Raw genomic sequence first — 27,143 nt, forward strand, 5'->3', positions numbered from 1 at the left:
GAGGCGGAGGGCATTTGCGGTGTGGGCGTTTCAAAAGATGGCGGAAGATGACGATTGGTTGAGTAACGTGTTGTGGACCAATGAAGCTCATTTCACGCTCCAAGGATCTGTCAGCGCCCACAACTGCATAATTTGGGCTACCGAATATCCTAGAACTATCGTGAAAACTCCATTGCACGACGAAAAAGTCACGGTATGGGTCGGATTTACCACATCTGCCGTTATCGGGCCTTTTTTCTTCGAGGAATTGCGTGATTCTGGTTTTGTAACTGCTACCATGACGGGTGATAGGTGCGTCGGTATGTTACAGAATTGCATCATCCACAGCCTGGCTGATAAACACCAGCTGGAACGTACGATGTTTATGCAGGATGGCGCTCCACCCCATATTGCTAGACGCGTGAGAGATCTCTTGCGTGCGTCGTTTGGTGAGCCCCTTTCGTCATGCTTGGTCTCCCAGATCCCCAGACCTCTGCCCATGCGATTACTTGCTTTGGGGTTACCAGAAGTCGCAAGTGTATCGTGATCGACCGGCATCTCTAGGGATGCTGAAAGACAACATCCGACGCCAATGCCTCACCATATCTCCGGACATGCTTTACAGTGCAGTTCACAACATTATTCCTCGACTACAGCTATTGTTGGGGAATGATGGTGGACATATTGAGCATTTCCTGTAAAGAACATCATGTTTGCTTTGTCTTACTTTGTTATGCTAATTATTGCTGTTCTGATCAGATGAAGCGCCATCTGTCGGACATTTTTTGAACTTTTGTATTTTTTTTTTTTTTTTGTTCTAATAAAACCCCATGTCATTCCAAGCATGCATGTGAATTTTTACCTCTCTATCTACGTTATTCCGTGATTTATTCAGTTTTCAAATTTATACTGACTTTTTGATCGCCCGTTGCGTTTTACTATCGATACAAGTTTCGATCAAAACATTATGATCAATCTACGGATATTATCAGTTTTCAGTTTCTGAAGATGATCTTTTGATCGAAACTTGTATCGACAATAAATAATCAGTTTTCGTTGTTTTATGTCTTTAACAAAGAAATTTGTAGCTTATCTATTTCAAATATGTGATAATACATTAGAGAATAATCATCTACCCTGTGGTGGATGTTTCTCCTGCCGCTTTTCTGTTCAAATGGCTCTGAGCACTGTGGGACTTAACATCTGTGGTCATCAGCCCCTAGAACTTAGAACTACTTAAACCTAACTAACCTAAGGACATCACACACATCCATGCTCGAGGCAGGATTCGAACCTGCGACCGTAGCAGTCCCACGGTTCCGGACTGAGCGCCTAGAACCGCGAGACCACCGCGGCCGGCGTTTTTCTGTCTTTCCGAATCCAAATTATCCAGATATGCTTCGACACTTTTGTATAATCTTCATTGGGTCTCGTTTAGTTTCTGTAAAATATTTTACAAAATACTACCTACATCTACCACAGGCAAAGAACTATATCATTGCAGACTACTGACCTCCAACTGCCTTAATTTTAATGATATGTTTCTACAGCCTGCCCCTCTTTCCCATTTAATGGCTTGACAGCGAATCATCTGCAGAGTTATAAAACGCCAAAAAAACAACCGAACCTGTGAAATTTCAGCCTTAAAACTGATGCAGTTTCGGCAGAGATATCATTTTGGAAATTTGTGGTAAATTCTTATGGGGCCAAACTACTGAGGTCATCGGTCCCTAAGCTTTTACACTACTTAATCTAACTTAAAGTATCGTACGCTTAAGGACAATACACACACCCATGCCAGAGGGAGCACTCGAACCTCTGACGCGGCGAGCTGCGCGGACCTTGACAAGGCGCACGGCTACCCAGCACGCCCAGAGATATCAGAAATGTTACAATTTTTAGGTGCACATTAGAAACAACTATTACGTTTTTAATATCTTACAGAAATGAGTCTCATTGAAGAGAATACATGTCAAAAAATGTATGGATAATGCATGTAAGAAATAAAAAAAAATCGTGTAATGCAGAAAGCGGTGTTTCAAAATCCAAAACACCGCTGAATAACTTCCATGATATTTGATGGAGCTGCATAGAGCAAAAAGTGTAGGGACTAGCCATCATTGTACTACCGTATATCCAACAAATAACTGACTGTACCTGCTGAGCAGAAGCATTACTCGTAATTTTCAACACTCGTGTTTGCACTAAAATATGTAAACATTTGAAAACAGGCTTACCTGTTTATATAACGCGGCGTAACGTAGACCTCGTGGGGACTCATGGCCTTTGCAGTCTGGTCCCTTCAACCCCAACAAACCAAAAAAATGTCTTGTACATTGAACAAGTTAAAGAAAGGAAATGGTAGAAGAAACCCTTGCCGAAGAACTGGTTGCTTTATTTCATATGGGGCCCGTCCACTTTTAGATTATGTTCGGTCATACATGCTGCGTATTGTCCAGTAAGACGTGAAATAATTTGGATCTGTTGGTTTTGCCAGATGCCCTTCACAGTCAAAATCAATTTAAGTAAGTATTTGTAATTTCTGTTGATTGTCCTTTGAAGTAAGTAAAGTAATGTGAATGTTTTAGTTAGACCACATTTTTCGCTTTGTGATAGATGGCGCTGTGATAGTCGCAAACATATGACTCAAAATTTTAGACGAGCAGTTGGTAAGAGGAAGGTTTTTAATTTAAAATACATAACGTAGGTATGTTTGAACATTTTGTCTCGGTTGTTCCAATGTGATACATGTACCTTTGTGAACACATCATTTCGGAGAACGCATGCTGTTACGGCGTGATTACCTGTAAATACCACATCAATGCAATAAATGATCAAAATGATGTCCGTCAACCTCAATGCATTTGGCAATACGTGTAACGACATTCCTCTCGACAGCGAGTACTTCACCTTCCGTAATGTTCGCACATGATTGACAATGCGCTGACGGATGTTGTTAGGCATCGACGGTGATTCACAGTAGCATATAACCTTCAACTTTCCCCACAGAAAGAAATCCGGGGACGTCAGATGCGGTGAACGTGCGGGCCATGGTATGGTGCTTCGACGACCAATCCACCTGTCATGAAATATGCTATTCAATACCGCTTCACCCGCACGCCATCTATGTGACGGACATCCATCATGTTGGAAGTACATCGCCATTCTGTCATGCAGTGAAACATCTTGTAGTAATATCGGTAGAACATTACGTAGGAAAGCAGCATACATTGCACCATTTAGATTGCCATCGATAAAATGGGGGCCAATTATCCTTACTCCAATAATTTCGCACCATACATTAACCCGCCAAGGTCGCTCATGTTCCACTTGTCACACTCATCGTGTTTCTTCCGTTGCCCAATAGTGCACATTATGCCGGTTTACGTTACCGCTATTGGTGAATGACGCTTCGTCGCTAAATAGAACGCGTGCAACAATCTGTCATCATACCGTAATTTCTCTTGTGCCCAGTGGCAGAACCGTACACGACCTTCAAAAGTCGTCGCCATGCAATTCCTGGTGAGTAGAAATATGGTACGGGTTCAATTGATGTTGATGTAGCACTCTCAACATCGACGTTTATGAGATTCCCGATTCTCGCGCAGTTGGTCTGCTACTGATGTGCGGATTAGCCACGACAGCAGCTAAAACACCTTCTCATCTGTTGCAGGTCGTGGTTGACTTTTCACATGTGGCTAAACACTTCCTGTTTCCTTAAATAACGTAACTATCCGGCGAATTGTCCGGACGCTTGGATGATGTCCAGGATACCGAGCAGCATACATAGCACACGCCCGTTGGGCATTTTCATCACAATAGCCATACATCAACACGATATCGACCTTTTCCGCAATTGGTAAACGGTCCATCTTAACACGGGTAATGTATCACGAAGAAAATACCGTCCGCACTGGCGGAATGTTACGTGGTAGTTTGTGACTATTACAGCGCCATCTATCACAAAGCGAAAAAAGTGGTCTGACTAAAACTCTCATATTTCTTTACGTACTACACGAATATGTAATAAAAATGGGCGTTCGTGTTTAAAAAAACTCAGTTGATATCCGTTTGACCTATGGCAGCGCCATGTGGAGGGCCAACCATAGCGCCATCTGGTTTCCCCCTTCAAGCTAGACGAGTTTCGTTCTTTGTAGTTTTTTCGTTTGATGCTTATTTCGTGAGATATTTGGCCCTGTCACTATCAATGTACCACCCTATATACACTCCTGGAAATGGAAAAAAGAACACATTGACAGCGGTGTGTCAGACCCACCATACTTGCTCCGGACACTGCGAGAGGGCTGTACAAGCAATGATCACACGCACGGCACAGCGGACACACCAGGAACCGCGGTGTTGGCCGTCGAATGGCGCTAGCTGCGCACCATTTGTGCACCGCCGCCGTCAGTGTCAGCCAGTTTGCCGTGGCATACGGAGCTCCATCGCAGTCTTTAACACTGGTAGCATGCCGCGACAGCGTGGACGTGAACCGTATGTGCAGTTGACGGACTTTGAGCGAGGGCGTATAGTGCGCATGCGGGAGGCCGGGTGGACGTACCGCCGAATTGCTCAACACGTGGGGCGTGAGGTCTCCACAGTACATCAATGTTATCGCCAGTGGTCGGCGGAAGGTGCACGTGCCCGTCGACCTGGGACCGGACCGCAGCGACGCACGGATGCACGCCAAGACCGTAGGATCCTACGCAGTGCCGTAGGGGACCGCACCGCCGCTTCCCAGCAAATTAGGGACACTGTTGCTCCTGGGGTATCGGCGAGGACCATTCGCAACCGTCTCCATGACGCTGGGCTACGGTCCCGCACACCGTTAGGCCGTCTTCCGCTCACGCCCCAACGTCGTGCAGCCCGCCTCCAGTGGTGTCGCGACAGGCGTGATTGGAGGGACGAATGGAGACGTGTCGTCTTCAGCGATGAGAGTCGCTTCTGCCTTGGTGCCAATGATGGTCGTATGCGTGTTTGGCGCCGTGCAGGTGAGCTCCACAATCAGGACTGCATACGACCGAGGCACACAGGGCCAACACCCGGCATCATGGTGTGGGGAGCGATCTCCTACACTGGCCGTACACCACTGGTGATCGTCGAGGGGACACTGAATAGTGCACGGTACATCCAAACCGTCATCGAACCCATCGTTCTACCATTCCTAGACCGGCAAGGGAACTTGCTGTTCCAACAGGACAATGCACGTCCGCATGTATCCCGTGCCACCCAACGTGGTCTAGAAGGTGTAAGTCAACTACCCTGGCCAGCAAGATCTCCGGATCTGTCCCCCATTGAGCATGTTTGGGACTGGATGAAGCGTCGTCTCACGCGGTCTGCACGTCCAGCACGAACGCTGGTCCAACTGAGGCGCCAGGTGGAAATGGCACGGCAAGCCGTTCCACAGGACTACATCCAGCATCTCTACGATCGTCTCCATGGGAGAATAGCAGCCTGCATTGCTGCGAAAGGTGGATATACACTGTACTAGTGCCGACATTGTGCATGCTCTGTTGCCTGTGTCTATGTGCCTGTGGTTCTGTCAGTGTGATCATGTGATGTATCTGACCCCAGGAATGTGTCAATAAAGTTTCCCCTTCCTGGGACAATGAATTCACGGTGTTCTTATTTCAATTTCCAGGAGTGTATATGTGATGTTTTCATGTTCTATGTATATATCCAATGAGCATACTACACTTATGCCCTTGTAGTTTTGTTTTCTACCCTCTTATTTAATATACGATGTTTTGCTACCACACTCCAGTCCTCTGTCGTCTATGCATATTTTGTATGGTACTGGGGTGTGGGCTTAATGTCGTGTGAGAAGGGCCTTCCATCGTCCCCATCGTCGGGTGCAAGTCTTTCAACTTGACGCCACTTCGGCGACTTGGGCGTCGATGGGGATGAAATGATGAAGATTAAGACCACAAAGTGCCCAGTCCCTCAGCGGAGAAAATCTCCGACCCAGCAAGGAATCGAACACGGGCCCTGAGGACTGACATTCTGTGCAGTGACCACTCAGCTAGCGAGGTGGACTGCTGTGGGCTGAAAGTGTGCAAATGCTTTTGGAACTGTTCAAACATTCGTTTGACGTTCTGGGCAAGGTCACCACTGAGATACTTACCAAAATAAGAATTTCGTCCGCAAACATTTATTAGAGAGAATAACCATCAATCCAGTAAATTGCCACGTCTGGAACAGATCAGGCTTTTAGACTGAATAAATGGCAATTATTTTAAGTATCGGTACTATTAATAAGCGAAGTAGACCAATGACACCTTAGATCAACGACCAAAACCAAAAGTTTGGCCTCAGTCTCGAAAGCTCTTTCCTTATCTAAGTACCCATTCTTGCCGACCGAATCTATTCTTCTTTGTATTTACAGACTACCGGTCAGGAGATTTCACTTCCAGCACGAACCCATTTTTCTGTCATTACGTTATTTAGGATTGCGATATTAGCGGTTAAATTAGGCTACTTATGGTAACTTCATAGTTCAACATCTGACAACTGCAGTGGCTCTTTCTTCTACCGCCTTTTATCCACTTAATTAATCAGGACTTTACGTTGAGTCATCGCATCATTCTCAACGACAGGCAAATCAGTTCTTTGGTAACCTAGCATTTCTACACTTCGCTTGGTGCCGGCAGTGTTACCCTCGTTAAGGTAGCCACCGTTTCAAGTACGAAAGCGAGCGTCGTTTTCTCTTCCTGAACAACAATTTCCGCTTCCTCTATGGGAACCTCCGAGTAGCTCCACGACAGAGTAAAACCTTCAGTGCTTTGAATGTACCGGTTAGTTGTAATTAAATTGCAGCTACACACATAGGACTAGTGTGGGCTGCAATTATCGTATGGTACCGAAATTTGGTGAATATTCTAATGCGTTAACATGGGACCGCTTACGATGAAAGAAATTAGTTTCTCTTCTGGCAACCAGGTGCCAATCTAGTTCCTTGAATGCAAAAAATCCGTACAGATACGTCTCCAGAAGTAATGAATTAGGAGTGCGACATGGGCAGAAGATTGAACAAGGGAGAAATCCCTAACGTTGATTTTATTTATGAACAGTCGCTCAGCTGGCCGGTGTGGCCGAGCGGTTCTAAGCGCTTCAGTTTGGAACCGCGCGGCCAGTACGGTCACAGCTTCGAATCCTGCCTCGGCATAGATGTGCTTGTTGTCCTTACGTTAGTTAGGTTTAAGTAGTTCTAAGTTCTAGGGGAGTGATGACCTCAGATGTTAAGTCCCATAGTGCTCAGAGCCATTTGAACCATTTTTTAACAGTCGCTCACCAAACACAATCTGTTCAACAAGCGCACCGAAGATGTCGACTATTTGCTGCATACGTAGAACGACGTGATCGACAGCTACTCGGTGCAATTGCAGTGGAATCTGAGCAAACTGTGTCTGCACACTAGCCTTCAGATAAGGTAGAGACAGAATGTGTCGCAGGTAAAAGCGTTCTATTACATAACCCCAGAGGTAAAAATCACATGGATTCAGGTCGGATGATCTGGCAGAACATGCGTCTGGAAAATCTCTGGAGGTAACACGTTCGTGGAAATTTTCATTAAGAAGGTCTTTCGCTGCGCAAGTAACATGAGATATTTCCCCGTCTTGCATGAAAACAGTGGTTTCCACACAGTTGCGCTCTTCAAAGCAGTACTCATGCTATGCAAGGAAATCCTGATAACGCGCAGACATCACAGTACATCCGATTGGGGTTCTGGGCGTATTCTTTTCAAAGACGATTGGACCGAGAATAAAGGTCGTTGCGAATCCACACCGCAATTACTTATGGCGAGTGCAAAGGCTCCTCGTGCCCAACACGCGGTTTAACAGTTCTGTGTTCTCAGCGCACCTCGCAGTGTAAAATTTTGCATCTTACTCCACAGACTGTTGCCCGGCCAAACGTCAAGTTAGATCCGTGCCAGAAACCGAAGAGCAAATTGAGAACGTTGCCTTGGATCATGAGGTTTCAGTTGCTACGCCGTTTGGATCTTGAACAGTACCAGTATAAAATAGAGCCCAGAACTTTCTGTACTGCTGACGGTGGGATGGACGATTCTCGTGACACCGCACTATCACCAGCACTGCCCGGGGCACGTGCTGCGTGCTCAGTTACAGCAGCGGCTACCTCATCAGTAACTTCCGCCTGGAAAGCACACGTTCCTGTTTCAGGTGAACACCAACCTCACCGGCATTTCGAAATTCACTATTATCTTCTTCAAACCATTTAACAACATCGAACTTCTCCTCAGAACTTTCAGTCCACGATACTTTCTCAAACTAACGCAGAAATTGCTGCCGTTCACATAAAAGTGTTTCACTATGAGTGGACGGCCTCTCTTCTCGATGCCCATACTGTTCTTACACTCGATGGCTTGACAAACAACTGCGTGGCCGTCATAGTGTCATGCAAACAGTTTACAATGTCCGGTACGCTCTAGGTGGCCACAGCTGGAACTATCTTGTTTTCTAGCGTATAACGGTTCCGCATAACTCCATTAGCACATCTGTCACGTTTAGCTGTCATACGATAATTACAGCTCACACTGGTACTCCTCAAGCAGCTGCACTTTAATTACAAACACCTGATATCTTGTCTTATCCTGTCACCGCGTGACAGGTCATAATTTACCAATGAGTTTCCATGTTTATATTTTATTTACAAATGAATATTTAACAAATAAATATAGTAACAGTGTAAACGAAGGAAGAAATTATCCTATCTAAGAAAGAAAATAGTTCAAATGGCTCTGAGCACTATGGGACTCAACTGCTGAGGTCATTAGTCCCCTAGAACTTAGAACTAGTTAAACCCAACTAACCTAAGGACATCACAAACATCCATGCCCGAGGCGGGATTCGAACCTGCGACCGTAGCGGTCTTGCGGTTCTAGACTGCAGCGCCTTTAACCGCACGGCCACTTCGGCCGGCTCTAAGAAAGAAAGAGAGAGAGGATACTTGTATCTAAGGCATCGCTTGAAATGAGGAGGTCCGTTAATACAAGATGCGCAGACATGAATCAAATAACATACGTAATTTAAATAAAAAAGAAATACGAATTATGAAGTCTCAGGTAATACTGTCATAATAAATTGGAAAGACATAACTTACATGCATTGTATGTATGAAGACCATCCACATGTCAAAAAAATGAAATAGTAGGAAGAATGGAGTGGCATTCGCTGAGTAAATAACACATATCTTTACCATATTTGGTACAGAAATGACGCATGAGTGATGTTTTGGTGTGCTCCTAAACAATAACTGATAGTGACACACGGTCAAAAGGCCAGTTGCACTGAAATGCACATATATTCAATAATAATAATGTTTGTATATGGAGCCTTACCCTAGATAGATTTTTCGAAAGCAAACATCGTCCATTGTAAGCTGCAAAATTTTACGTGTCTTTGCTGCTATACCCCAATTTCGACTTTGAAATGATTATCAAGGAACACAGTTACTTTATATGACACATCTGCCACATCATATTGCATAGAAGTATTGTGGGTATGCTCGGTAATGCACTTCACAATCGAAATTGGACAACAGCAGCAGATAAACGGAACATTCTATGGCCTACATCAGACAATGTTTTCTTTGGAAAAATGTTGAATACTAGCTGGTAATATGCCGTGGTATGAGGCTTGCGGGGGGCGTTCAATAAACAATGCAACAAAATTTGTTCTGAAAACGGGTTCGGTTTATTCAGAATTCCAATACACCACATTATTCCCTTCTCGCCGCGCGTACTGGCGAGACGCCATGTCATTGGCTGCGCGGCCCTCCCGCCGGAGGTTTGAGTCCTCCCTCGGGCGTGTGTGTGTGTGTGTGTGTGTGTGTGTGTGTGTGTGTGTGTGTGTGTGTGTGTGCGATGTTCTTAGCATAGGTTAGTTTAAGTTAGTTTAAGTAAAATGTAAGTCTAGGGACCAATGACCTCTGCAGTTTGATCCCTTAAGAACTCACACACATCTGAACATTCCCTGCCCCTTTGGCTACTATACGCTATTTTTTAACATAGCCTCCGTTCAATACGACAGCCTTACGCCTGTTAAGGTCTGTGTGCTCAAATGGTACCGCTCCACTGGTCGACGTCGTGCTGCATCAGTGACCTCCATATTGTTCACGTACTGCTTCGCACTGAGTGGATTCTTCATTGGTCTAAAGAGGTAGCAGCCGGAAAGGCGAGATCCGGGCTGTGGGGTAAATGACGAAGAAAAATCCAAAGATGTTTGGGAGGTCGCATGGATGCGTACACTTTTGTGAGGCCTTGCGTTGTCCAGCTTAGCAGCACTCAGCTGTTTGACTGTGATCCGTCCATAACATCGAGTGAGAATGCCCGCATGTTCCAACACTGCAGAAGCGACAGGTGGGTGCGGCCGGGTGGCACGCGGGTTTGTGCGACTTTGTTGCGGTGATTAGAGACGCCTCACGCGACGCACCGTGCTTTTGTTTACTGCCAGGTCTCCGGAGACATTCTGCAAGAGTCTAAGAATATGTAAATGTCCTGGTTTTCGTCCTAAATAAAATGGCAGCTCTCTGCTTGGGACGGACCTCCGTCACATACCCCATTTTCAAGGCTGCCTATAGCGCCACCGTGTACCGGAACTCCATGATTAATATAGGAGGTGAAGAGGAATAATGAACGATGGCCCACAAAAAATTCTTCATTTTGCTCAGCCAAATTTGGCCGAGAAGAAAAAGTGCGCCCCTCATACATTGTAACGACAAGCTTCACTGCTACTTTCTAAATTGCAGATAAGTCATATCGAACATAACATTGATGGTGGACTGCTTTATAAACCGGTTCAACAATGCTAGGTGGAAGATGCTTCGGCAGTCTTCCTAATAGTTTTCTCTTCTACCTCGCTTTCCACATCCGCTTATCTTCCCCCACAGGAAGATCCTTTATCAACTCATCAAATTTCCACCTCTTCTTACTCACTTTGAACACCTCCGAGAAACCTACACCGTTCGGATATTCAACAATCAAGTTCTGTCTATTTTTCGGTGCTAGGGTGCTACCGCGCCTCTACCTACAAAGCTCACCAAAACCTTACCTGCATACACTGAAACGTCCTCACCCAAAGAAATTTCTACTGTGTCTCTCTCCCAGACCACGAACCCCGTCCCGACATACTCCCGTCTTACAACTCTGAGTCCATCTTGCCCTATCCGAAGGGTTCACTTCTCGACCTCTCCCCATACCACACCTCCTTTTGCCTTCCCCGTCGCGTCCCTCATTGCCTTTTCCTCCCCAGTGTATAGATCCCAATACCAACATTCATCTCTCCTTGCCCCAAAATCTATCCCTGTCTCTTCGCCATCTCATACCAGTCCTTAGTCATCATCGCCATTCTATCTCCCTCCATATCGACCCTTCTTTTTATCTACAATCTGCCATTCTAGGGCAGGTACATTTCCAGTTTCAGTGGAAGCGCACGGTGTCCCGTTTGTAATGGCAAGTGAATCTTCTGTCGTGTCAGCGTTTTCCATGTGTTTAGTGCCCTTCAAGCGCTTCTCATGTGTTTTTAACTGTGCGATATGTCCACATTTTAACAGTGTTTTTAAACAATTCGTAAGGAAAACTTTACATTGTTTATATTTCTCACATCCATGCCGCCTTTCCAAATAATTTTAAAATCGTAGTACATATCTCTCCTTGTCTATTTGTTTTTGTCTTAGCATCTACAGTTCAATTCTTTTATCTTGGCGGCTCGCGCATGCCCGCCCATACGCGGGAGATTGCTGCGTTGCCAGTTGCACACGACGCACGCGCCAAGAGAAGCAGCGCCATAGTATAGTATAGTTCGCAAACTTACGTTTAGGAGGGAGCGCGCAGTTCATGAAGTAAAGCCACCACGGCCGCATTAACCCTTTCGCTGCTACAAAGACGTGGTCCCTGCATTCCGCGCTGTGCGCGATTTTGTCATCACTACACTGCTCGCCTGTGCAGACACATGGTGTTCCGACTGCTTTCACACACTTATCATTCGATTTCACAAAAATTCTATGGCCTAAAAATTTGATTTTTACACATCTTCTTGACTGATACCTTCCCCCCATAAATGACTTAATTTTGTTTCGATGTTCAACGCAGTTATTGTGCAGCATTAAATGTAGTAAATCATTGCACGAAATCTTGAAGAGTTTGCAGAGGTAATTGTCCATAGTTTATACCACCGAGCGAGGTGGCACGTCTCTGTAGCACCGAAAGAGTTAATGAAGAGACAAAGCACTAGAAATTTCAAAAAATTACATTCAAACGAATAAAATTCGTGAAGTAAGACACTTCGATATTGTTTTTAAATAGAGAAAGTATTAAGCACCACACAAGGTCTGAACTCATAACTTTACGCTTAGTAACCCAACACATTAACCGTTATGCTAACGCAGCTCGTCTGGCAATATAAATCCTTTAGGACACTAACATGTCATGCCAAATACTGACAAACACTGTTGGTACGACTATGAATTACTCACGCTTCGTCGAAGTACAATAGGAAATAAACAATTACCGCTATTCTTTATTGCGAAAAAGTGGTTCGTGACATGATACAAACACCTTTCCTTGCTATCGCCTGAATTAGGAGGCTTATTGCTTGTTTAGTTTAATTAATTAATAGAATATGAAGCAATTGGTATAAATAATGCTTTTTCCAAACTTTCTATAAAAGGAAGTCTGCTATGAAGACATTGCTTTTGTTCTATTACTTTGCTTATGACTGAACGTTTCTAAAACTGAAGACACTCGTCCGTACTCTGCACTGCAGTTGAGATATGGCAACGTCGTTCTCTGTGCATTGGCCGACTGTGCTTTGTGACGTCAGATGCGCAGAACGAACCTAAACTCAGCCGCCGTCATAAATGACGCGCACTATAGTTAGCGGTAAGATCTACTGACTGAAGGGCGGGTTATTTTTATCGCTGGCAGCCCATCGTCTCCTCCGCCCCCCGTCCCCTCCCAGCGCTCACAGGGGGGCGAGGGGGGACGAAATAACAACAAAGAAAAAAATAGTTTTTCCTTTGACTTCATCTATTGTCCACAGACACTAGACGTATGAAATTGGACGAAAGTAAATAACAGATTTACATACGTCACAGCCAAAGCGGAACTATATCTTCATTTAACCATTTGTGTGAAGCCATTTACAAATATATTGAAGACACGTTTGTATTAGATGTGAGTGAGTGGTGAGAGAGACGGAGGTGTGACACGGTGTTGCTGCGCGCAGCGGGGCCACGAGTGCAAGGCGACGCTGCGGTCGCGGTCCGCCGTGCGCCTGCGCGTCGGCCCGTGCCGCAGCCGGCGGCGCTTCCGGCCGCGGGCGTGCGCGGGCGGCGGCTGGGGCGGCGCTGGCGGCGGCTGCGCGGGGCGGCGCTGCCGGCCGCTGCTCAGCACCACGCTGCACGTCGACTTCCGCTGCCCGCTGGAGCTGGGCGCCGAGCCGCCGGGCGTGCCCGTCGCCGCCGCCGTCATGGCGCTCGTCCGGCCCGGCGACGACCTGTGGGCCGACGACGACCACGGTGAGCCAGCCGCCCACCCACTGCTCCTCCTGACGTACTGTGCAGGGTATAAGGGGAATATGTGCTACCTTAAGATGCACACGCATATGACTGTTGGTTGTTGTTTCTCTACGTCAAAAAGTCTTCCCACAATCACCTCACAAACTTTACAACCTGATGTTTTCTGCACGATCCGTAACTTCACTATTAAGTGGCCTACTACGCTAAGTATAGACTACCCGTTTGGCGTCCACCTGTTCACACTTCAACACCTGACCAGCTGCTTAGGGGAAAGTAAGCCTCAATGTCTTGCACTTGCCATGTGTACTATGCTTGGAGGTACTAACAAACCTAAAAGCATACTACTCAAATGGCTCTGAGCACTATGGGACTTAACAGCTATGGTCATCAGTCCCCTAGAACTTAGAACTACCTAAACCTAACTAACCTAAGGACATTACACAACACCCAGTCATCACGAGGCAGAGAAAATCCCTGACCCCGCCGGGAATCGAACACGGGAACCCGGGGGTGGGAAGTGAGAACGCTACTGTACGACCACGAGCTGTGGGATAAAAAATACTACTCCCAATAGCTATAATTATCAGTCAGAAAATGATGTAAATACTGATGCAGTTCAGTATAGCGTCCTCAGTCATCAATGTAATTATCTGTAGTTGTACCTGTTACATCCTGTATACCTGCTTCATAAGTCTCGTAGATGATGGTCACTTACCTTTAGGGAAGATAAAGACTCTACAGAGGCAGTTCTCACGTGGCGCTTGACAATGGAAGCAAGACATTAAGATAAATTTAGTCACATTCTTTGGATTTGTCCATGCAAAAGAAGCGTTTGACAATGTAAAATGCTGTCAAATGTGCGACATTCACACTAAAATTGATGTAAGATATATGGAAGGAGGGGCTATGTACTTTGTGTAGAAGAAACAAGAGAGAGAAATAAGGACAGCTGATCATAAAACAGAGGTTTTAAGCATTGCTCCGTAGTCAGCGACCTTTTACAAATTAAAGTTAAAGCAATTACTGCCCTTGGTCACAAAATTTAAGTCTTTTGACCAGGTTTCGACACTTCTATGAGTGCCTTCATTAGAAAAATATTCAAATTGGCCTATAAGTACAAAATTATGGGAAATTTTTTTATATGAAAGTGTACGTACTGACTAACAGTACAAGAAAGAAACAGTACTTACATATCACGTATAAAGTAAATATCAAGCGATAAAGCTTTATTAACCATTTTTAAAGTAGCGTGCGTGGAAAAAAAAGCCACTACTGGCTGCTCGCACATGTCGAGCTGCAGGCAGCATCGGACTGAGGCGCCAGCGTTAACAACTGCGGGCAGATGAGCATTGCACCAAGAGTGCCATCTAGTAGCCGTAAGTACAAACTGGCTACTTAACATTCAAATAAAGACAGACGAATATTATGATGAACTCTATACGATACATTACGTGAAAGGCAATATTCTGTTTGACATCAGCAGATAAGGTAGCATTTTGTCTCCATCAGAGCTTAGAAGTACAGTTTAAAGGATGAAAACACCACTTGCGAAAGAACAAAGAGGGCTCAATGACACGGCCTGTAGAAAAACTTTATAACTTGAAATGCAGCCAATATAAACCATTTAATAAACGAAAAATTATGATTTGACTTAGATAGGAAAAAACATTACGGTAACTGCACGAAGAAATCCCAAATCAAATATCAAGTAGCGGCTTTATATCTTTGAAGAAGTTTTTTTACGTAGCCCTAATTGTAGCTGCCCATTGAGAATGAGGCTATCATTGCGAGAAAGATATTTAAAAGTTTCTAATTCTTCGAGAATATCTAATATACGCCCTTTCTTCTCGGTGTGCAAAATGTTGATATCGTGAGCAGCTTTAGGCGCGTGACCTGTAATCAGGAGGTGGTCGGCAAAAGACGAATTTTGGGTGCTAGTGCCATTTTTTCTTAAAATATGTTCCTTATATCTGGTTGTAAAGGCACGTCCTGTTTGTCCTAAGTAGTCAGCAGAGCAGATGTTGCAGAAAACCCTATAGACGCCAGAATTTTCCATAGGGGAACGAGTCGATTTTAAATTCTGAATGAAGTTTTTTGTTTCAAATTATTATTGGTAGAAAAGGCAACGTTACAGTTGTATTTATTACGAAGAAGGGCGTTCGGCACAGCACAGCGACTTGCAGCAAATGCGAATACACTCAAGCAGTGCACGTGCGGTGACAATTGGGTTCATCACGCATGTGCCGTCCAGGTGTCAAATGGGGGAACTCAGTGTAGTTTCGCTAGTATTCATCTGTAGATGGTAAGAAGACTCTGCGTCGAGGTATCGTGGCAGCAAGTTACAAACATTCGGCAATTCGTCCGAAATATCGTGGAACAACTATAATAAACCCAGATAACCTTTCTTGGGGAGAAAGGGTGGTAGTTAACATTCTTCTGACTGGTCTGGTGCGACCCGCCACTAATTAAAACGTCGTTCCAACTTCTTCATCTCACCCAATCTCGTAAATTATTTGTTGCATTTATTCCACTCTTTGTCTTCCCGCTAAGGTTTTCACCCTCTAAAGCTCCCTCTCATACTATGGACGTTAATCACCGATGACTTAACTAGTGTCCTATCGTCTTGTCTCTTCTTGCTGCCTGTGTTTACCATACAATTCTTTCCTCGCCGACTCTCCGGAGAGCCTCGTTTCGTATCAGTCCAACTAATTTTCAACATCCTTTTATTGTACCACTTTTAAAAACTTGAATACATTTCTTTTCTGATTTTTCCGCAGCCCGTGATTCACTTCCATTCAGTGCCGTGCTGCAGATCGAAAATCAATATAGGGATTGAGCAGTAGCGGAGAAAGACTGCATTCATGTCTTATACCTTTTTTAATGCGAGCACTTTCTTTCTTGGTCTCTCGTTCTTATAGTTCCTTCCTGGTTGTTACAAATACTATCCGGATTTCCTATAGCTTATTGTAATTATTCTCAAAATTTCGAATATCTGCAACGTTTTTCATTGTAGTACGCTTTTTCTTTGTTGACAGATCCAGCGAATATGTTTATTAAATGTTGCTTCCATCACCAACAGTAACGTCAGAACTGCTGCTCTCTGCCTTTATCTTTCCTTCGGCCAAACCGATCGCCACCCAAGATAAACTCAGTCTTTTCCATTCTTCTGCATATAATTCTCATCAGCAAATTTGTTAAGTCCCATAGTGCTCAGAGCCATTTCAGCAAATTAGACGTATAAGTCGTTTGGCTAATTGGGCGATAGTTCTCGCATTTTGATAGCTTTCGTGTTTTAGGAATTGTGTAGATTATATTTTTCAAGAAGTCTTAGAGTCTCTCTCCTGTCCCGTAGATTCTAGGCACCAGCTTGAATAGTCGTTTGGTTGCCATTTATTCCAATCATTTTAGAAATTCTGAACGAATGTTATCAATGCCTTCCACGTAATATGATCAGAGGTTTTCCGAAGCTCTGTCAAATTTGGACTGTAGTGGTGGATTCCATATGTCTTCCATGTTAGCTTCAATTTTTCCTCCCCTTCGTAGAGGCCTTCTCTCTGTCCATACGCTCTCTCTTGTCATTTAACAAGCGGAATCACTATAGCACTTTTCATGCTGACACCTTTGCTTCTAGTTTCATCGAAGATTGTTTTGGCTTTTCATATGGTGGACCTATCTATGTGACCACTATTTATTTTTCGCTTTCTTCGCGACTTTGCTGTAACCATGTTGCCTTACATTCTTTGTGCTTCATTTTTATTTCCCATAAGTGGTCACATTTGCAGAATTCCTGACTTTCCCTGAGCATTTTTGTACCGCTTTCTTCCGTCGATTAATCAGCCCTTTTTATAGATGTATGTTCCTGTTTAACTGAACGGCCTACGTTGGCATTCAGTGTCGCAATACCTTCAGCCTCAGTAAACTTCAACCGCACATCATAATTCGTCAATATTTCCCTTTCCTACTTTTTTCCACGTTGATTTTTCTTGACTATTCTCTTAAAATACAGCATCTATTTCATTATTACTAAATTGTTGCCTGAGGATATATCTGCTGTTGGGTACGACTTGCAAACCTATATCTAATTTCGAAATCTCTGTCTGATAATTATGTAAGCCATCTGGAATCTTCCCGATTCTCCATACCTTTTCCGTGTATATACTTTTGTGATAAATGAAGAGCGTTATGGTTCTTACTAGCTGAAATTTATTGTACAACTCTTTCCAGCTAACGAGTCCATATTCTCCCACAAGTATGCCTTCCATTTGTTTGCGTAGTATGGCGTTCCAATCCCCTACAAATTATTAGACTCTCATCTCCCTTCATATGATGAATTACGTGAATTATCTCTTGGGTAATCTCATATACTATCTTTGCCTTTTAGCCTTATGCTTGTGACTTCGGTCTGTATACAAAACTATTGTATGTTATTGGCTTCGATTTACTGTCAATTCTGATGAGAATGATCACATGTTTGAATTGTTGGAAATATGCGACACTTAAAACATAATAAAAAACAACGCACCATGAATGAATTATCACTATAGGACGAAACTCGGTTGCTGTGATATACACTTACTGCCAAACAAGTGATTGCAGTTCAAGAGAAGCTAAATGATTTATTCAGGAAAAAGACATTCGCAAATTGAGAAATTGAATAACACAGTGGTCCCCCTCTGGCCCTCTTATCCTTGATTGAGTGAGTACGTGGATGTCCTCCTGCCAAAGACATTCGCAAATTGAGAAATTGAATAACACAGTGGTCCCCCTCTGACCCTTATATCCTTGATTGAGTGAGTACGTGGATGTCCTCCTGCCATATCTAGTCCAATGGGCGCATTAGGTCGTCAAAACCCCGTGATGGTTGGACGGCCCTGCCAATAATGCTCCCAAGGTTCTCAAATGAGGTGGGATCCGGTTACCTGGCTGGCCAAGGAGGGCTTTGGGAAGCACGAAAATAAGCAGTTTCCGTGTGTGCGAGGACATTCTATTGCTGAAATGTAAGCCTGGAATGGTTGTCCATGAAGGGCAACAAAACGTGACGTAGAGTATCACCGACGTACTGCTGTCCTGTAATGCTGTCCCGGATGATAGCCAAAGAGGTTCTACTATGGACACAAATCACATGCCAGACACTCATGGTTTTTGGACCGTATGGCGGGCAACAGTCAGATTGGTATTCCACCGCTGTCCGGAGCGTCTCCAAACGCGTCTGGGGGGTGGAACCTCGGTCACTGGAGTAGAAACGTCACTAGTGATGAAACCTGCTTCCATCTGAGCCCCGATAACAGCAAAGATTGCACTCTTCCCCGCGTCCAACTGACACGCTTTATATTCCCTCCACTGCTAGTGTCGTCTGTGAGAGGTTACTCCTCTTTGACGTCGAGTAAAGGCGGTGGTCACATTATCGTGACTGGACCTTTTATTAATCAAGTAATACGTCCCGAAAAAAAAATTTACAGGCCAGATTTTCGTTGTAGTGACGTTAGTTTTTACGTTTTTTTCGAACTCAGTGTTTAAGATTTTGAACAAAGCTTTTCTCAGTTCCAGTCTCCAATAGATGGGTTTGAGATTGAGATAATGCTTTGCCTCTCTTTACTTATATTCCTGCTTTGTTGCACTTGACCCCACAATTCCCAGCATGTGTGTTTTCATTACTCCATTAATTAATATCGTACGCGGACGACTGGTATTCGTTATGATAGAGGGCTTCCGAGATATACGTTGTTATAGCTTCGATATCACTTTTCCCTGGGTAACTATTGGAAGTCATTAAGGGATCTTCGTTTACGTCATGTTGCCCCTATTCGTTGCCACTCACAAAAATTTTGTTCTTAGGCTCTTCAGTCGAAAGATGACTCGGTTTGTATGCACGAGCATCTGTTAGTGTTCTGTCGTTTCTGATGGTGAATCGTTAGATGCTTCATCTGGATATACAGCCGATCTACCTTCACAAGTCTTGGCTCCTGAGCACCAACGACCGCCTCAACCTGAAAGACCTCCGCAGCGGATGCTTCTGACTTGTTTGTTGTCAGACAGTGATCGCAATTTCTCTTTTACTGTCGGACTGTTTGCCGTCTGACGCCCCGACATTGCCAGTATCAGTGTGCTATCATATTCATCTATACTAGTAGCCTGGGCTTGACTGTTAGGTGCCGGTAATTGATCAGTACTTGGCATTCCTAAAATGCTCTGACTCATTCCACGTAGGCCTAAACGTAGAAATACTACATATTCGCTTGAATCTATTCCCATGATTCTTTTGGAACCTCAATCTGTGTTCAGCCTTATTTTTTACAGGTACGGTATCATTAACAGCGACTGAATTATTTTCAGCTAATGTGGCTCGTTTGCTATCTGTTCTGTACTTATACTTGCTATGAGATAAGAAAGTAAAATTTTACCTTTAGTTAGGTTGAGTTCTAGACGTAATTTTTGTCTGGGATCATTTTGTTTAACGTGGTCAGATTCATTACATAAAAGAATGCTGGTTGAGTTCTAGACATACATTTTGTCCGTGACCGTTTTGTTTAACATGGTCAGTTTCATTACATACAAAGCATGCTGATAGTTGCCTCCTGTGTCTAATATACCCCTGTAAACCCTCAATACTCTTTATGGACGGGATTGGTTTCTTTAACTTCCATTTTAATAAATATTTTTTTTTTTAAATTTTGGACAGGAAACTGGTAATAATACGCCCATTCCTCATTCAGAGTTGCACGAAAGTTTCCATAAGGTTGCAAACTGAGTTTTATATCTTCGTCCGGAAATTCCATAAAGATGTCAAAGACACGTACGTTTGTCAAGTTGCCTTCGACTGGAGCAACGGTAAACTTAGAGTCTGTTGCTAATGACAATTCAAAGTTAGCAGTATAATCAGTGATTAATAGCTTCTACACAAATTTTGAAATAGCAGATAAACTCATTAGTATTGAGATACATATCGACTACTTGATTTGTCGTTACATTCATTTGGGAAGAAAAGCTGTTCTGAATTTCGAGAACTGTTGGCTAATTACTGTCCTTGGTGACATCCTTTCAAACAGTATTCTTCCGGGCGTAGGTTTCCATTGCTGTTAGTAATGCATCACACATCTAGGAAAGTGTAAAGACTATCACTTTCCGCGTAACACAGCTGTGTAATGGACGCTATTCGTGACGGCAAGAGCAGCACGTAACGTGTAAACACTGGCTAAACTGCACCCACGTACACACTGCTTGACCGACCGCTATGACCGCAGGTGCAGAACCACCCTCAGACCACGGCTAATAGATAATCCTATTGTGCAAACAATAGCAAGCGCGGTGTGTCGCCCTCTCGAGGAACGCTTTACTCAGTAAGCGGTCATTCGGTTCGTGCGAGACAGAAAGCTTTCAACTACAATCTGTGCAGTTTGAGAACCTATCTCAAGTCATTATAATAATAGCACTGAATGTAGCAAACATTAACGAGACAAATATTGGCACGGGATGGGACAGCACAGTTGGGCTCGTGAATGAGTAGCAGAAAGGGCATCTGAGAGTGGATGGGTCGACTTACAGCGGTGGACTAGTGGGTGTGAGTGGGCTACTTTTATGGGAGTTTGTGGGAGACTGAGGTCAGTTGTATGCTAAAAAAAAGCACGAATATGTTCACATGACAGGATTTTCGGAAAAATTTTTAAAGGTGCTTATGCAGGTAGAATGGGACAGCTGGTACCCCTCTCTTCAGTAAGAGTCTTTTAAATAAACAGGAACATGTTTCGTGCTCCAATAGGAGCCTTTTTTCCGTTAGATTCGTTCTTTTCGCTGCTGTAGCAGGACTTGTAACTTGAATGAAAGGAAATGTATTGGCCAGCAAAATTTAGATAGTGTACTTACGTGGAACTGAAATAATGCAAAACTAATCTTACACCTTAGATCGGATATTAAATGCAAAAAATTGGAATGTGCATCAGTACTACAACATGTGGTCCCCAGATGATAAAGGGGAGACACTTTATAGCATACTCCTCTGTGTAGCATCACTTATCAAATAGTTTTCTCTTCACATCGGAATTTACGTGTGTATTTTACGTGTTCAAGTAGGGCGACCTTCAACCTTTGTATCTTGGATCTTTAAGATATGAAGAAAATTTTCAAGCTTATTCGAGATCACCATCTTAGAAATATGTTGCAAAAATTTCAACCATTTTCTGTGCTTAGCCATCTCAGTGGCCGGCCGTAGTGACCGAGCGGTTCTAGACGCGTCAGTCTGAAACCGCGTTACCACTACGGTCGTAGGTTCGAATCCTGCATCGGGGATGGATATGTGTGATGTCCTTAGGTTAGTTAGGTTTAAGTTGTTCTAAGTTCTAGGAGACTGATGACCCCAGGTGTTAAGTCCCATAGTTCTCAGAGCCATTTGAACCATTTTTTTGGATTTGGTAACCCAAAAGCAAAGTTTTGGGGTGTGTCTTAATAATGGAGAAATAATTTTGATAACGGGGGTACGGATCTCCTAGATAAATTCCTAAAGAATATACAGTTAAAATTTGAGCATTTTGCTGCAGTTATGTGTTACTTAGATTTCGCCTCATACCGAATTTTACGTGTGGAAGTTGGGTAACTTTGAACCTCTGCATCATAGAAACGGATAAAGATATGAATAAAATTTTCGTGGATGTTCGAGATTGGTATCTTAGGAATATATTGCAAAAGCTTCAGCCACTTGCTATTTATAGCCGTCTTATAATCCTCGGCTGGGTTTTGGTCCGCTGGAGACGGAAGCTCCCATAAACTGTTTGTGCCTCCGTAAGTCCCATCAAGTCCACCATACACCACATGAAATGCAAAAAGAACCAACCGATTTGCTCCATTTGACTAAGCTGGAGAAAATGCGTCATGTTCATAATTTGAACCTGTAGAGTAAGATAGTCCCACTAAGACGATCCTTGTGTTGGGTATACAAATGGTCCCTAGCCCAAGAGTCATCCAAAACATTTCACCCTATCTTTTTATCAGCGAGGTATGGGCAACGGAAAATCCTGATTTTATGCGCGGGGTTTTAGAACATATCAGGCACGCATCCTATAGCATGCATACGAAAACGCAGAATAAGGAAGATATTGGGGTTTTCTACCCTTCCAAGTGATGCAGTTTTGATTGCAACTGCGTTCTTTCGCTTCTAGGTGCTTACTGATGGAGGGTACAGGTTAATAGTGAACATTTGTTTTCAGAAGCGGACGAAGAGGCCAACGAGGCGGAGGAGGGCGGCTTCGGCGCGCCACAGGACACCATCACCCTGCCGGTGCAATGGATCCTCAAGTGCGTCTGCACGCCGCTGTCGGAGTCAGAGCCAGCGGACGCCGAGGGCGCTGGCGGCGGCGGAGGAGGAGAGGTGCTGCTGCACCGCGTACACCGGACCGCCGCGCCGTGATGTGGCGTGACGTCACTGCTCCAGCCCAGTATGGTGGCTCGAGGAGGCCGCATAGGCGAAAGCGCGAACTTCGCGAGCTCGGGCTACAGAACATGAGATCATTTCAAGCTTTCGCCCCTTGCGGGTCTTGTTCGTACGACGTGGGACAGAGAGATACTATGCCGTAAACATCAACGAACACTACTTGGACCAATTGCTGTCTTCATTATTGTCAAATGCTAGGAGGGGATCAGGATGTCACTTCACCACTTCACTTCTCTTGCGATTTGCACGCTACGCTGCACTGAGACAGCCTTGTCTGTGGTAAATGCTGCACTGGGATACGGCATTTCGACATACAGTTTAAGTGAAGTAGGCAAAATGTTGGCGAGGTTCCTAATATTTTCCTATTTCCCAACCAGTTTGGGCACAACACAGTCACGCAAGTAACGAATCAGGATCGGAAACTGTCTTTCACTATGATAAAACAATCGTATTTCTTTACCAAAGAGCAAATACATGTTGTATTCGGGCAGTGCTACGCTAGTATTAAATTTCATTTTTGGATTTACAGGGGCATTAAAAAGAAATCTCACGTTCGTCTTTCTACTGTGAAACAGTCCGTTGAATCAGCACATGTTACGGAAGCCGAGTAAACCAGAAAGAAATAGTTAACTTTCCCCGCTAGGAGTAATTTTTCGCCAGACTTTGATGTACCTGCCGAGCATTTCTAATTATTTGTGAATTGTGCTGAGACTGCTATTAACTATATCTATTACTCCTATTTAAATGTTCCCTACAGTACTTGAGTTACTAGAGCTCTACGTACACCTCGCTTTTTGGAAACAAGTTCTGTTTCAAATAATTCGAGTCCCTGACTGGTTTTGATGTCTTACGGAATACTACACTTTTCGATTCTAGCAATCCACTATCGTTGAGCCTCAGGTTTTACAGAATGAACTTCCACCTGATCACACCGAATACAACTGTTGAAAGCACATTAACTCTCTAAGTATCATCAGCAACCCACTGTTGCGACTTCCTGAGAAATGATTACGTAAACTCGCGCTGTTGTCATTCTACAATGACAATAACGCGAGTTTAAGTACTTCGTGATTACTCTGTTGGAACCAACTGGAGTAACTTGCTTTCCATTATTGTCAATAACTTTTACAATACAACTTGCCCATCTATGGCTCTCTTTTTTTACTGAATGGATAGTTAAATTGTATTTTGTGCCAGGGTCAGCTCTGAGTCGACAGAACATTCAGATGTACAGATCAGGAACAAATACTCTGAACCCAGATGTGTCAGATTTTAACGTCTCATACTGCCGAAATACTCGCATTTTAGCTACATAAATCTAACAGGTACTGTAACCTTAATCATTATCTAATGTTGGTTATACAGAAAGATACCTGCGCACAACCAACGACAGACAACAATGATCCGCAGTAAACTACCTCGAATATTTAGATACGATGGATTATAGCATGAATGGAACACACTGTCGTCAAAATCTCATGAACAGTTAATAACTCTGATAAATTTGCTGAACATAGGAGGTAACACTGTAAAAGTCTAGAATTCAGACGGCTTTCGAAAAATGTCAAATCCTGTTCCAGTGCTGTATTTAACGTGTGTGAGTCATCAAAATGGTTCAAGACGAGCTACAATTTGCATTTTCCAACTAGGGTAAATAACACTTCGATTTTAGTATCCTCCTGTACAATCCATGCCACGAAGTGTGTCAATTCACATAAGGCACATTGCTTTTACGCTCACAATGTTTGGTGGACACACAACGTGAATGAAACTTGTATAGGTATACTTTCATGTAACAATGACTGTAAGCACGTGAATTCTGTTTGAGTTTAAGCAAGAAAATATTTCCTATTTGTTGACTTCATCTTGTTAGATCTATGTGATACAACTAACGATATAGTTTCATGTTTGTCTGTTTATGTCAAACATGCAATATCGTTGTGTAACATCGATGACAATCGACAACTGAATGTTATTCCAACAGAGAAAAATAAGTAATTCACCTATCTGATTTGTAACTGTGATGATTAATGCACCTTTTGACGTCAGTCTAATTTAAAATGGAAGCTACATGTAAGCATGTGTCTTTGTACTAGGCCTTCGCTGGGGACTTGTTCTCAGTCTGTAAGTAATAAATAACACAAAAGAATATATCAGATAACAATAATATATCATGGTTATTGGAGAAACACATTTTAATGGATTAAATTGTGATATCTGTAGCAAAACAATAATTTTGTGAAATTTTATTTGCTATAATAAAGGATAACATTTATATCACGAAGATAAACGACACATCGTGAAAAAAGTGATTAATATTAAAAGTAACTGTCATATCGAGTGAAATATTTTGTGTAAAGTATTAGAAAGATGTCTAGATCACGTAGCTTATGCAACAGAAGATATATTAATATTAATACATATACAGATATTTGATATACATGTTATGATAGAGTATAATAAAAAGATTTGCTGTAAAACCGATATTATGTACTTATGAGAGATCTTTCTACTGAAACATATGTTCATGTGAAATGCACTAAAATAAACGGTGGAACTGTTTTACAATTAATAGTTTATTTCTGCACTGACACCGAATTTTTTCAACAATGTGAAAGTAGGTTTTGCAATCTTAGTAAACCTATAGGTTCAATCATATCCTACAGTGGGTATCAAAGTCCCCCTGCAATAAAAATGTTTAACGGAGTGACACGTGGCTACAAGATGTTTTCTTCACGGCTGATTATTTTATAAGCGCTGCTGAAATACAAGTGTTCTGTAAAGTAAAACTGATACTCAAAATAGTAAAAGATACGTTGAAATATATATATATATATATTGCAGCTGGGACACTAACAACCGCTATGTGGTAAGTATGACACATTGTATTCATCAGACATATCACGTCCAGTTCAACTTTCGGGCTGTCTTTCCCTTCCAGCTACTGAAACTTACAAAGATATTTAATGAAATTCATAGAGTAATATTTTTTATTTTTGTTGTGATACTAACACTCAATACAGAGATGCCGATTTCAGGAGAGAAAAAGTGGTTCATGAAGTAGCTAGTAAACTGTACTTCGCCCGTGAGGAACAAGTCAATCACAGATCATTCCGTGAAGGAAGTCTGCATTATTTCATATATTTATTTGGATTATTGGTTTAGAACTTATTTACAGCTCATTACTGCATGTACTGTGTGTGTGTTATGAAGCTTACACTTTTTGACGAATTGCTAACTTCATTTACAGCTGAATGTTGGCGCTTTCCTGGAACGGCTGTTCGAAATAATTAGATTTTTAATCCGCAAATGAGCTGTTATAAAGATCTACTTCGGTAATCCGAATAAACATACAAAGTGACTCAGACGGTGTATCCCATTCATCATTACATGGAAAGTGGTTACAGTAAACTCAGAGTTCGTGTCTTCAATTATGGACACCCATTTCATAATGTCATGATAACGAAAATGGTAAGGTAAGTTGTGCTGTTACAGAACTATGCTCAGCTCGACTGTCGATAGAACTGCCTTAGTCTCACAGATTTACCCGATTTCGAGTGGATCACTACGAAAAATTAGTTATTTCTGTATTGCATTGCAGGCCATTTCATTTTATCACGGGACACAGAATAACTGAATAATCGCTACAAAAGTTACGAGTACTCAATATGCCCGAAGAACAGCACCACATCAAAGAGTTATGAAATCTTCGTTTATGTTTTTGTGAGGGACTGCGGGGCTGAGTTGTTGATTTCTTGCCAAATTATTACCTTGTGCTCACTCTTACGCCAAGTGTGTCAGATAACAATAACTGTGTGTCGTCATTGAAAGGTAATGTCCACAACTCCTTACACAAAGAGGACAGTCTTGTTGGCTTCATCGTACATTTCATAAGTCACACCAAATGATCTTCCTGCAATAAATAGGATCTCCACGCTAAAGTTCCTTGTACGAATATGGTGTTGCACAGTCATTTGACACAGCTGTTGGCACATTTCTATAACGTTAGAAAGGTAACATTCACACCTACTTCAACAAGACGTGAAGATATCGCTAGCGAGTTATTGTAACGGGATTGGCTGTCCTGTGGTGGAGATCGGTGGGGAGGAGTGAGTCAAAAGAATCTCACTGTAAGCAGGAATTGTTGTTGGGTTCCAAACAGTGTATATTGGTGACTCGTGCACCTCAGCCACGCACTGGATGCTGG

General features: G+C 43.1%; 1 protein-coding gene across 1 annotated transcript in view; it reads left to right on the forward strand.

The window, feature by feature from the left end:
- The window catches only part of LOC124594131 (CCN family member 4), a 372,584-nt gene extending 347,104 nt beyond the window's left edge, over positions 1–25,480 (forward strand). The window contains exons 7-8 of the mRNA XM_047132491.1: positions 13,224–13,515; positions 22,713–25,480. Of these exons, the coding sequence (XP_046988447.1) occupies positions 13,224–13,515; positions 22,713–22,912 (492 nt within the window). The 3' untranslated portion in view covers positions 22,913–25,480. The remainder of the gene's footprint in view (positions 1–13,223; positions 13,516–22,712) is intronic.
- The last annotated feature ends 1,663 nt before the right edge of the window (positions 25,481–27,143 follow it).

The sequence above is a fragment of the Schistocerca americana genome, chromosome 1, assembly GCF_021461395.2.
Source record: "Schistocerca americana isolate TAMUIC-IGC-003095 chromosome 1, iqSchAmer2.1, whole genome shotgun sequence".
NCBI classification, from domain to species: domain Eukaryota; kingdom Metazoa; phylum Arthropoda; class Insecta; order Orthoptera; family Acrididae; genus Schistocerca; species Schistocerca americana.